A 13,890-nucleotide genomic window follows, 5' to 3' on the forward strand; every position below is an offset into this window, starting at 1 on the left:
GGGGACGCGGAATACGAGCCCGAAGTGTGGCGAGCGCCGCGTGGGGACGCGGATTACTTAACTTGTATTCCGCCCCTCGTGGGCTTGCTGCGCTCGCAACGCAAGTTAAGGCATTGTAATGGCATGCGTTGCGACCGATTTTTACATTGTACAGTGAAAATTAAAAAAAAAACGCGAAAATCGGGTCCCATCGCATGCCTTAAGTTAAGGCATGCGATAAAAAAATTGGGTGCCCAGATATTACACAAGTACCTAGATTTCAAATAGCAGAGCCAGACCAACTACCATTCCAAGCTGACTCAATGGCAGTGGGTGTGGTTCCCCTATTTGAACTTTGAACTGTGCTACAGCCCCACCTCTGGAGCCTCCTCGGTTAATATACTTACCTGACCCTGACAGTATTCCCATCATCTGGATACCAGTATCGGTATTCTGAATGCCGCCATTCGAAAACACTGGTCATCAGAATGTGTCCCATACTGTGCGTATGTGTGTCATTAATATTCTGTGGGATCAGGTGTGTATGAGCGGCTTTTTAAATACTGTGTGGTCTCATGGATAATATAATATTTTGTACGTATTTATCTATTTTTTATTACAGTACATCTGGGAATGAGCGTCTCTGTGTGCAACATGGAATCACCAAATGTAGCCTTAAAGCAAATGCCACATCTTATTGACCCAACATATGACTGTAAAATAACACAGACTACTGGGCGGTAGAAAATTGTTTACATATGTATTTTTGTTTTATTATGACAAGAAAGACTTAAAGAGAAGTATTAGTTCATGTGTCATCAATAATACTTAAGCATGTTCCATGCAATTCATTTACACTAAATATAAAATGATCCACAACCGAAATATACTTTCTGTAATATTGGGGGTTATTCAGACCTGATGGCACTGCTGTAAAATCACAGGCCAGACAATTATCAATAGACTGCACATGAGTAAGGATCATAGCGTACATTCGCGAGGGCAACCTGCGATAAAACCCCCCTACTTTATCGCTGGCCATATGCAAGTTGATTGACAGGAAGCCAGGGTTTGGGGAGGTAACTGGCTGTTTTCTGGGAGTGTCAGGGAAAACACAGGAATGACCAGTCGTGATCACTTTATCACTCTCTTTGGGTGGCTATTACCTGATCGCAGGGCAAAGCAACTCAAAAGAACAGCGATCAGGTCTGAATAACCCCCTTTTATCATAGTACCTGAGCGCTGTATGAACATACTCTAATATTATCAAGAGACAATGAAACATATGTATAGACTCAATAGTTATAATGATATTGTTTTATATAGAAATGGAAGCATAAATAAAATGTGATTAAGCATGTTACTTTAAAGGGACAAATGTTATGAGAAGAACCTATGGACAGTCAGCATCTGGAGCAAAAACGTTATTTGCAAAGGTTTGTATTGCTTTGCCATGTTTATTATAGTACTGTTCTCCCATTTCACCTTCTAGATTACCATAACTGTTTGGATTTTCTCCGATGGCAGCAGACACTTGGCTTTTAGATGTTTTTCTTTTTGTGCCATCATCACGATTTCTGCCACATTTTCCAAACAAGGTTAGAAAAACGGGAAGAAAAACCAGCCCATGCAGAATCCCAAATGTGATAACCAGGAATATGATCTTAAAGAATGTTCTAAAGATGTAACTCGCTGATGTGGAAAGAGCAATAACCCCGAGAATGGTGGACAGAGCACCCTGCACTATAGGATAACCAAGAGAGTGTAGAGCGTCGTTCATCCTCTCATTGACTGTGGACTTCTGGCTAGACACATAGGCATATGAAATGTGCGCTGAGAAGTCAACAGAGAACCCAATGCAGATAACAAGGTTGATCATAGAGATGGAATCTAAGTTAACATCCCAAAAAGCCATAAAGCCGGTGACCCCAACTATAATAGATGCTATGGTAAAAGTCACCCACAGGGAACATAGAGGATTTGGAATTAGCAGTATTGAGACCACAAACATGGCAGCTGCAGCAACCGCAACATTCTGTATGGTATTCTGGATGATTACGGCATATTGGTCATAGTATATAAAGGCTGGATGGTACACAAGGACCGGGATGTCACAGCTCATCGCTGTGTTCCGGACATGGTATAACATGTCTTTCTCGTCTACTGCAGAAGTAACATTAGCAGTCTGGATAAAGAAACGAGAGGCTTGTATAGACCCTGAGTATATGTCCACATCTTGTTTATAATCGGGAATAAAAGAAAATAGTTGTGACAAATTTCCAATAAAATTATTCTTATCATTTATGTCAAGTTTAAATGCATTAGCAATGTCTATGTATGTATCCAACCATGACTCTGAGAGAGACTCACTAACATAGGAGCCACCTTTAAATGACTCTATACACTTGTCAATTTTATGTTGTACATCTGGATCCCAGTATGCAATCTCTTCTGTAACGACAACCATAACTCTGGGACCATACTCTGAGAAATAGGAATCTTCATCGTCATAGAAAGAACGAACGTATGAGTTGTCAACAGCCAAATTGCGTAGATCGATTCCTTCCTGTACCTGCAAGCAGCCATATATACTGCTGGCCAGATATCCACCATACAGACCTAGCACCAAGCACTTGACCCAGATGTTGGTAATAAATGGACCATATTTCTTATAGAAGAAATTAGTAATTGGATGCTCACTCTCAGTACCGGTGATCTGGCTGTATTTTCCCCCGACACAACACATGTTATACGAAGAAGAACGATGATCATCTGGTTGCTCATTCACTTTTCTCCAAATCAGCCAATGCCTATTGCTCTCTTCCCGTCTACCATTAAGGGCTAAAAATGCCCCAAAGAAAGTGATATTATACAGGAAACAGAATAATAGGGCGGTTCCGGTATAGATACAGAATGATTGCACGGATTGGAAAGGTGTCATAATCCCAATGTAGAAAGCAAGAACATCTGTGAGTGTTGTGATTGTTATGGAGACTGCAGCGTCACTGTATGTCTCAGCCATTCTTTCTTCAACTGTTCTCTTTACTTTAGTTTGTTGCCAGCTGGAAACCATAATGAACATGTCATCCACGCCAACACCTGGAAAACAAAGCATTTATATGGAGGGTATAGAAATTTGAAAGGGATTTAGTATCCATCCCAGGGTGTACTGTAGTGTCTGCACACTAGAAAAGCACGCATGGTCTCTCAAAGGGGGCATGTCCTTAAGATGACAGCAGTGACGTGCGGTGAGGTTAGTGTCAGGTGAGGCATGTGCTATTTGGGACAGTGACCGTGAGAAAGCGAGGACAGTGACAGTGAGGAGAGTAACAGCAGGGGATGGGGGAGATTGACAGCGGGGGATGGGGGACAGTGACAGCGAGGAGAGTAACAGCGGGGGATGGGAGAGAGTAACAGTGGGGAATGGAGGAGAGTGACAGTGGGGGATGGGAAGAATGACAGCGCGGAGTGACAGTGGGGGATGGGGGAGAGTGACAGTGGGGGATGGGGGATAGTGACAGTGAGGAGAGTGACAGTGGGGTTGGGGGAGAGTGACAGCGGGGGATAGTGACAGTGAGGATAATTATATCGGAGAGAGTGACTGTGGGGGATGGGGGAGAGTAATAGCAGGGAGAGTGACAGTGGGGGATGAGGGAGAGTGACAGTGGGCATGGGGGAGAGTGACAGTGGGGGATGGGGGGAGTGACAGTGGGGGATGGGGGCAGTGACAGTGGGGGATGGGGGGAGTGACAGTGGGGAATCAAGGAGAGTGACAATGGGGGAGGGGGGAGAGTGACAGTGGAGGATGGGGGAGAGTGATAGCGGGGAGAGTGACAGTGGGGAATGGGGGGGGGAAGTGACAGTGGGGACATGGGGCTGAAGTATTACTTACTCTTTAAGTCTACCGGTAGCATTTGCAGTCAATTCACCCACAGGAGGGGATACAGCTTGCCCAGGCTTCAGCGGCAGGTGAAGGAAAGCCAGGCCTCCCGGCGGGGTCCAGAGATACAGCCGCTGCACACTGTATATGTTTATACAGCGCTGAGCTGCCGCCGCCGTCCCCCCCCCACGCCCGTAGTTTAGCGCCGGGCTGCAGGCGGCCAAGTCCCGCGTCATGGTGCGCACATTACCCGCCGCTACCACTTCAATGAGTATTACAGCTGTAGCCCTGGCGGCGGCTGGTAGTGGCAACGGCAGTAGCGGTGCTCACTGCCTTTGCCCGCTACTCCTGCCAGCACCGCTGCTGCGGCTGACCCTACTCCCACCAGCGCCGCTGCCTGCCCCATGTTTATACAGCGCTGAGCTGCCGCCGCCGCCCCCCCCCCCCCCCCCCGCCCGTAGTTCAGTGCCGGGCTGCAGGCGGCCAAGTCCCGCGTCATGGTGCGCACATTACCCGCCGCTACCACTTCAATGAGTATTACAGCTGTAGTCCTGGCGGCGGCTGGTAGTGGCAACGGCAGTAGCGGTGCTCACTGCCTTTGCCCGCTACTCCTGCCAGCACCGCTGCTGCGGCTGACCCTACTCCCACCAGCGCCGCTGCCTGCCCCCTGGTTAAATTTAATTTGACATAAAATCAGTGAGTGTGTGGGGATATGGGAAACGACAATGACACTACACAGCTCAGGGGCAGCGGGTACAGGCTGTCAGTGAGTGACAGCCTGCTCCGCTGTCCTATCACATCTGTCTCAGTGACAGGGGCGTGCGTCCCTGTCACTGAGGCAGAGGAGTAGATGCCGCTTCACTATACAATCTCAATGGGCTTCTCAGCCTATTTTCTCCCTGCGGGTTATCCCCGCCCCCCGCTGCCCGACAGTCTTCATTTGTCAGCGGGAGGCACAGCTCCCGCTGCCGCCCAGCCTCCCACCTCATGACTATTTAAAAAAAAATCAAATAAGATATTTATAACACAGCATATGTGTTATAAATATCATCTTTGTATTTTTTTTTAAATCAGTTATGACAGGTGAGGCTCTGCCTCCCCTGCCTGCACGTCCCTGCATGACAGGGGTGTTGAAGCAGACTGGGGTAGTGATGCTGACACACAGACATGCAGACAACTGCTGATGCATTGGCACTGACACACTGACAGATGGATACTTGCACAATGAAAGACTAATGGTTACACACAGATAGACTGACACACCGACAGGCAGACACTGCCACACCAAAGTTGACAAACGAACAGACGCTGACATAGGAATAAACTGACACATGGATGATGACACACTGATTTTAATTTAACATCTTTTGGCCCCCTGTCTTAAGTACCCCATACGTGAATAGCCTTAATTGAGCTCTATCAGGGGGGCCATGAGGTAGGGGGCCATTTGGGACCAATTGGGCAGCGAGATGGACAAAGTGGGAAATTGAGAGGAATGTGTGAAATGGATGGTGACAATGGTGCATAGCTGGTCCCTGAGGAGGTGCCAAATTACAGTAACTAGGCACATACCACTAGGTAATTGAACAGGAAGGTCCTGCACTAAATACAACTATAGTGCAGGATGGTATAATAATGTAATATATTAATATACTATTTATCAGCATTTAATATTTGATGTAGTAGTGACATACTACTAGGTGCATGGGAGAGGAGAGCCCCAGAGGCAAGCTGAGAAGAGCTGGGGGTGGAGGGCGCGGAAGAGGTGGAGGGGACAGTGCACATCTTGATGCTGGTTGGCTGTGGTGACCCTTGCATTGACCACATTGCCCCATGCACCCAGGCATATTGTCTGGTGCCATTTGTTGAAGTGAAGCCCCCCCACCATTCTGGTGCCTATGTTGGTTCATATATATTGGATATGTAAGCATCAGTAAATGTAACAACTCCTAACTTGAAGGATATGGTATTCAGTCTTATAGTACACCCTTCTAATAAACTTACCCAAAATAAGAAATGGAGCATTTGCAACTGTGACGACAAAGGGCACTCCACACAGTAACAGCAGACCAAAGCTGGTGAGAACGGCCAATCCGGAAGAAAGGACTCCGAAAGCAGCGACCCAGAATTTATTTCTCACACAGTCAAATCTGTGAAAAATGACACACCAGAGAGTTGAAAAAAAATTTAAATCATTAATTTAAATATTATTTTTTTCCCCGCAATGTTATTTTATTCTTCGTTATAGCATATGAAGAAAATAAACTAAGGGGGGAGAGAAAGCTGGAGAAAAAAAGCAAAGAGGGGTTGTAAATACAAGAGAATGGTGGGGAAAAAGAAGAGGGTGTGGGGGGGGGGTACGGCATCGTGGAACTGGAACTGGGTATCCAGTGAGCTCACGAGTAATCTTATGGACTTGTTGCCAAAAAAACAGTAACTATACTATACATACACACACACACACACACACACACACATATATATATGGACCGAAACGTTGGGGCAATGGTTGGAAATAACTGATTACTCTGGAATGACCCATATGTTAATGTTGGAAATAAACAGAAATATCTGATTTAACAACACTTGTGGACTAATGTTGTAAAGGCGAGTGCCTCACATCCCTTACCGGGTATATTTTACCTTTTGTCAGGCACCCCACTGATACAAGTGAGAGTGTGGTCTACTCTCTGGACTATATATATATATATATATATATGGTACTTGTGGAGTATCACGGCTCCCATCGTATGGCATCGTATGCCATATGTAGTGGCATACGATGGCATACGATGCGATGCGATGTTTTACCGATTTTTGAGCATTTTTGCTCAAAAATCGTATGCCATCGCATGGCATCGTATGCCATATGTAGTGGCATACGATGTCATACGATGCGATACGATGTTTTACCGATTTTTGAGCATTTTTGCTCAAAAATCGTATGCCATCGCATGGCATCGTATGCCATATGTAGTGGCATACGATGTCATACGATGCGATACGATGTTTTACCGATTTTTGAGCAAAAATGGTCAAAAATCGGTAAAACATCGGATAACATCGTATGCCATATGTAGTGGCATACGATGTCATACGATGCGATACGATGTTTTACCGATTTTTGAGCAAAAATGGTGAAAAATCGGTAAAACATCGCATGGCATTGTATGCCATCGATGCGATACGATGTTTTACCGATTTTTGAGCCATTTTAGCTCAAAAATCGTATGCGATCGCATCGGATGCCATCGTATGGCATCCGATGCGATGCGATGGCACCCGATTTTGCACTGAAATGCATCAGAATGCATTGAAATGTGTATTAAAGTAGTGAAATGCCCCCAAATGCCATTTTTCATAGTGCACCACCCCCACTATCAACGTCAACCCGAAGCGTGGCGAGCGCAGCGAGCCCGCGAGGGGCGGCGGTACGCGTCCTACGACCTTTTCATACCCCCACTATCCACGTCGGCGTGGAGTTGAGAATATAATAGTGTGGCGAGCGCAGCGAGCCACCGAGCCCGAAGCGTGGCGAGCGCAGCGAGCCCCGCGAGGGGACGCGGATACCTGTAAAGCCCGCGAGGAGACGCGTATAGCTGTGAAGGTATCCGCGTCCGCTCGCCACGCTTCGGGCTCGCCACACTATTCTATTCTCAACTCCACGCCGACGTGGATAGTGGGGGTATGAAAAGGTCGTAGGACGCGTACCGCCGCCCCTCGCGGGCTCGCTGCGCTCGCCACGCTTCGGGTTGACGTTGATAGTGGGGGTGGTGCACTATGAAAAATGGCATTTGGGGGCATTTCACTACTTTAATACACATTTCAGTGCAAAATCGGGTGCCATCGCATCGCATCGGATGCCATCGTATGGCATCCGATGCGATCGCATACGATTTTTGAGCTAAAATGGCTCAAAAATCGGTAAAACATCGTATCGCATCGATGGCATACGATGCCATGCGATGTTTTACCGATTTTTCACCATTTTTGCTCAAAAATCGGTAAAACATCGTATCGCATCATATGACATCCTATGCCACTACATATGGCATACGATGTTATCCGATGTTTATCCGATTTTTCACCATTTTTGCTCAAAAATCGGTAAAACATCGTATCGCATCGTATGACATCGTATGCCACTACATATGGCATACGATGTTATCCGATGTTTTACCGATTTTTGACCATTTTTGCTCAAAAATCGGTAAAACATCGTATCGCATCGTATGACATCGTATGCCACTACATATGGCATACGATGTTATGCGATGGCATACGATTTTTGAGCTAAAATAGTCAAAAATCGGTAAAACATCGCATCGCATCGTATGCCATCGTATGCCACATGCGATGCGATGCGATGCGATTTTTAGCATACGATCTGCATACGATGCAGGTCGTGGGAGCCGTGATACTCCACAAGTACCATATATATATATATACACATACATACATGCATACATACATACAGGGGTGTCAACAGCAGTGTAGACCCCTGGGCATAGCAATGTATTGGGGCCCCTACCGATCCTAGGGGTGGGGGAAGCTTTGATGTCCTGCGGGTGGTAGGGGGTATTATATCAACTGCTCAGCATGTAGGGCCTGGATCAGTAATTCCCACTAATTACCCCTTTACTGCACAGATGGTGGGAGAAGGGGACATTGGGCTGAATGACGGGGCCCTGATACATAACTTCCAGGGTTGTAGAGGATGTTTAATATGCAGAGGAGGGGTGTATAGTGGAGTGGGCTTATTAATCATAATTTTCTGGTGGGAGGACAGCTTCCTTGACTGCAGATATCTCCAGTTCCCGGAAATAGATTTCTTAAATTTGAATGGAATTAAAGACTAGAGAATCCCACCTCCAAATGGTATCAGAGTTCAGGAGGCAGAGCAATCTGACAAAGAGGATATAAAACTACATACCAGGTGTGTGGAGCTGGAGAAGTAACTAGCTGCTGGAAGGCTGATATCTCTGGTTCTGGGAACAGCAGAGACAAGCTACTAGTGTCCATCTAAGTCACACAGAACCTGAAATATCTGACTGGGAAGAGCAATTAACAGGCTTGGATGGGGACCACTGCTTTGAAGTCAGATATCTCCGGTTCCCAAGGGGAGGGGGGGTTCTGGGTACTCAGAAACCCCCCTGTGTGTGCCACTGTCTCTAAGACTTGAATGGAAGGGGAACTAGCGAAAGTGTATCTATATATATATATACGGGACTATTGGATCTCAGTGAGTTCTCACTTGAGGTCTCTATGCTAGTCTTGGGGCTGGAAGTGATCGACTGGTTAGATAAATTTGGTATAGCTCCGATATCAGATGTCTAGGTGTGGACTCAGCTAAACATAAATATTCAAAAGGAGTAGGAGACCACCCCACAGTACGAGCTGGTATGGAAGCTATAAAGTGTCATAGTTGCAAATAAACCCCAAAACTACTAGAAGGTAGGCCATAAGTTTGAGTCAATTCTGTAAATAGACCGGTAGGGCATAATAAGGGACATCTTTGTGATACCTGTTTTGGCCCAGACAGAAAGAGAAGATTGAGCTAGAGAACTGGGTGGTAAGTCTGGGTGAAATAGTAAGGGCATTGGCAAGGAAGGACCCAGGCTAAAGGCAGGTAGGTATGATGTTTTAGTCGTCAGGTGGCCAAAAATGAGTCCTCGTGGCCAAATTTTCAGATATATTTGTCCATGTAGAAGAATAGAAACAAATGGCATATAGTGAAGTATGTCCACACAAAATTTTGTTTAGACACTCGTGCAGGTAGTTGAGGGCTGTGAAGATCCCAGAGGGGATTGAAACGCATTGTGTGTGAGCAGAGGAGGATTCACTTTGGACCACTGATATCTAGTTTGGGACCCTGTTCAAAATACTACCTGGTTGGAATATCCGGAATGTCACACCAGGGGGCTTAGTCCCTCTGGTGGGGACCTGGACCGGTACCTGAACCGGGGAGGTTGGAGAGGACCCTTGCGCATGGAGTGCGCGACAGTGCACCCAGAGCCAATAAGCAGTCAGAGGTAAAATACAACCGGAGTTTATTTGCAGATGGTTGTAGTATAACAGACAGTAAAGCATGCAGGATAAATGACAGAGTTCATGCAGATTGCAATACTTTACAGATGTGATGATATGTGGGATCGATGGTGGAACATCGGATGTGAAGACTGTGGGTCCGGAATGACGGACGGAAGACTTGAGCTTGACTGTGGGTCCGGAATGACGGACGGAAGCTTGGCTTGGAGATCCGGAATATCGGACTATCGATGATGATGTGGGAACATCGGATTCGGGTATCGGATATGGAAGGAGACTGTGGGTCCGGAATGACGGGCGGGAGATGACTGTGGGTCCGGAATGACGGACGGAAGCAGGAGATCCGGAATATCGGACTAGCGATGAAACATCGATGGTGGATGATGCTGGAGCATCGGAAGGACCAGAGTCCCGGAGCTAGGCTTGGTCGCTGGGCTGAGAGGCAGGATCACAGGCGGTGGAATAACCTGGACTTCAAAGGAGATGGAACAACCTGGAACACACTGCAGCATGGAAGACAACACCAGCAGAGAAATACACTTGCACGGAGACAAGGACAGCTGACCATACACTGGAGACAACTGAAGCACTAGCAATGGTTCTGAGAGCTCCCAGCATACTTATCCCCACTGGGTGGCCAGGATTGGCCGAGGAAGTATGACAGGGAGATCAGAACCAACAGGATTGGACAGCACAGACATGTGACTGGGAAGAACATGGCAGCCCCCATGTCTGCTATGGCGGGAAAGTGTGTTTGTGCACACCATGCTGGATACTGGGAGCAATGGCGGCGGACAGGTGGATTGCCGTGCACTGGGGACTGTCACTGGGAGACAGGACGCCGGCAGAGATGACGTCTGGACCGCAAGCTGAACCTGCGGAGGCACTTAGCCGGTAAGAAAGTCTGTCTGACAGCTCGGATCGTGACAGCACCCCCCCCTTTAAGGGTGGCCCCAGGACACCTTTTAGGCTTGCGGGGAAACTTGGAGTGGAACGCCCGGATGAGTCTAGGAGCATGGACATCGATGGCATTGGTCCATGATCGCTCTTCGGGGCCGTAGCCCTTACAATCGATCAGATATTGCAGACGACCATATCGGATGCGAGAGTCCAAGATTTTACTGACCTCATATTCTGTTCCACGCTGGGTGCAAACCTTAGGAGCCTTGGGGAGCTTGGAATGAAAGCGATTCAGAACCAGCGGCTTAAGCAGCGAAATGTGGAATGTAGCTGGCACTTTCAAATAGGGCGGCAACTTGAGCTTGTAAGCTACTGGATTGACGACTCGCTCAACTGGGAAAGGACCAATATATCGGGGAGCGAACTTCATCGATGGCACTCTCAATCGAAGATTCTTGGTTGACAACCAGACACGATCTCCTGGACGGAGGGCTGGCACAGCTCTGCGTTTCCTGTCGGCAAATTTTTTTGTACCTGCTTGAAGCCTTCAGAAGTGAAGAACGAATGAGCCCCCAGGATTTGACGAATTGCCGGATGGTCGTGTCGACCGCTGGAACAGAGGACACAGGTTGCAGAGTGAAGTCAGGAACTCGAGGATGAAACCCATAATTGGCAAGGAATGGAGTGACATTTGATGAAGAATGATATTGGTTATTATGGCAGAACTCTGCCCATGGAAGGAGTTGAGCCCAGTCATCTTGGGAAGAAGAGACATATGTGCGGAGAAATGCTTCAAGGTCCTGATTCACCCTCTCCGTTTGGCCATTGGTTTAAGGGAGGTAGGCTGTGGAAAACTTTAACTTGATTTGAAGCAGGGAGCACAGGCTTCGCCAGAACTTGGCTACGAATTGGACTCCTCTATCGGAGATGATTTCAAGAGGCAGCCCATGAAGCTTGAATATCTCTTTGATGAAGAGCTGGGACAGCTTGGAAGCTGACGGAAGACCGGTGAGGGGAACGAAGTGAGCCATCTTGGTGAACCGGTCAACAATCACCCAGATGGTGGTGAACTTGTCAGACTCTGGAAGATCAGTTACAAAGTCCATAGAGATATGCGTCCAAGGACGATGTGGCACTGACAGTGGCATCAATTGCCCAGGAGGAGACTGACGACTGGTCTTGTGCTGAGCACATTTAGCACAAGAGGAAACAAAGTCCTGTACATCCTGTTTGAGGGATGGCCACCAGTAGGACCTGGTGATAAACTCGTAAGTTTTCTGAATGCCTGCATGGCCAGCGAATTTTGAAGAATGCGCCCAACAGAGCAACTTCTTTCTTAGAGCTGGCTTTACATATCTTTTCCCTGTAGGGGGCGTGAGATTTGAAACTCGTTGCGGAGAAGGCCACTGGATCAATAATGAAATGTTGATGTGTGGACATAGACTCACTTACTTGCTCCCATGAGCGGGAAAGGGCATCAGCTTTTCGGTTTTGTGTCCCTGGACAGAACGACAGCTTGAAACGGAACCTGGAAAAGAAAAGTGTCCATCTGGCTTGACGGGGATTTAAACATTGAGCAGACTTGAGATACAGAAGATTCTTATGGTCTGTGATAATTGTGATCTCATGAACAGCACCCTCTAGAAGATATCTCCATTCTTCTAATGCCAACTTGATGGCGAGGAGCTCTTGGTCACCGATGGCATAGTTATGCTCTGCAGGCAGGAACTTACGGGAGTAGAACCCACAGGGATGAAGACGACCATCGGGCGCTTTCTGCGAGAGGACTGCCCCAACACCCACGGAGGAGGCATCAACCTCGAGAATAAAGGGCAAGGTGGTATCAGGTTGTCTTAAAACAGGAGCGGAAGTGAACCTCTGTTTCAACAGATGGAAGGCTTTGATGGCTTCTGCCGGCCACTTCGCTGGATTAGACCCCTTTTTCGTTAAGGCAGTGATGGGAGCCACAATAGACGAGAAATTACGAATGAATTTTCTGTAATAATTGGCAAAACCCAGGAAACGTTGAATACCTTTCAGCGAAGAGGGAATTGGCCAATCTTGGATGGCCTGCAGTTTTCCTGGGTCCATTTGAAGATCAGAACCGGAGATAATGTACCCTAGGAAGGGTATAGACTTCACCTCGAAGACACACTTCTCCAGCTTACAGTAGAGATGATTTGCTCGCAGCCGGGACAGAACCTCTTTGACCCAATAACGATGTTCTGTGATGTTATTGGCGTAGATTAAAATGTCATCGAGATATACAACTACATGACGATACAGAATGTTCCGAAAAATCTCATTGACATAGTGCTGGAACACGGCTGGGGCATTGCTGAGCCCGAAGGGCATGACGAGGTACTCATAGTGGCCGTCTCTGGTATTAAATGCCGTCTTCCACTCGTCGCCCTCTCGTATGCGGATGAGATAATATGCACCCCTCAGGTCGAGTTTCGTGAAGATGGTTGCACCGCTGACACGGTCAAACAGCTCGGTGATGAGGGGCAACGGATATCGGTTCTTTACTGTAATGTCATTGAGGCCGCGATAATCAATGCAGGGACGTAGGCCTCCATCCTTCTTCTTTACGAAGAAGAACCCTGCGCCAGCAGGAGAAGTCGAAGGACGGATGAATCCCTTTGCCAGATTTTCCTTGATGTAATTGGTCATGGCTTGAGTCTCTGGAAGAGAGAGAGGATAAGTTCTACCTCTGGGTGGTTCTTTGCCTGGGATAAGGTTGATAGGGCAACCCCACGGTCTGTGAGGAGGTAGGACATCAGCGCCAGACTTGCTGAATACATCTGAGTACTCTTGGTAGGGAAGAGGCGGAAGGTCTGCTGCATCGGCTGAAGAATGACGAGCTGGGAGTACCTTTTGGAGACAGGTACCGGAGCAGGAAGGATCCCAGGAAAGGATTTCCGATGTCTTCCAATCAAGACGAGGATTGTGAAGACGGAGCCAGGGTAAACCCAGAACCAGAGCATGAGTGGCTCGGGGTAAAACCAGGAAGGACAAAAGTTCAGTGTGCAGGACTCCCACTTTTACTGTAAGTGGCAAAGTTCTGCGGGAGACTGTCGCAT

General features: G+C 47.5%; 1 protein-coding gene across 1 annotated transcript in view; it reads right to left on the reverse strand.

Annotated features, from left to right (window-relative positions):
• Positions 1-933: 933 nt before the first annotated feature.
• Positions 934-13,890, reverse strand: part of LOC146079727 (patched domain-containing protein 3-like) — a 71,608-nt gene continuing 58,651 nt past the window's right edge. The window contains exons 3-4 of the mRNA XM_083186386.1: positions 5,864-6,009; positions 934-3,078 (exon numbers count right to left, since the gene is read on the reverse strand). Of these exons, the coding sequence (XP_083042512.1) occupies positions 1,373-3,078; positions 5,864-6,009 (1,852 nt within the window). The 3' untranslated portion in view covers positions 934-1,372. The remainder of the gene's footprint in view (positions 3,079-5,863; positions 6,010-13,890) is intronic.

The sequence above is a fragment of the Crinia signifera genome, chromosome 5, assembly GCF_055691185.1.
Source record: "Crinia signifera chromosome 5, ASM5569118v1, whole genome shotgun sequence".
NCBI classification, from domain to species: Eukaryota; Metazoa; Chordata; class Amphibia; order Anura; family Myobatrachidae; genus Crinia; species Crinia signifera.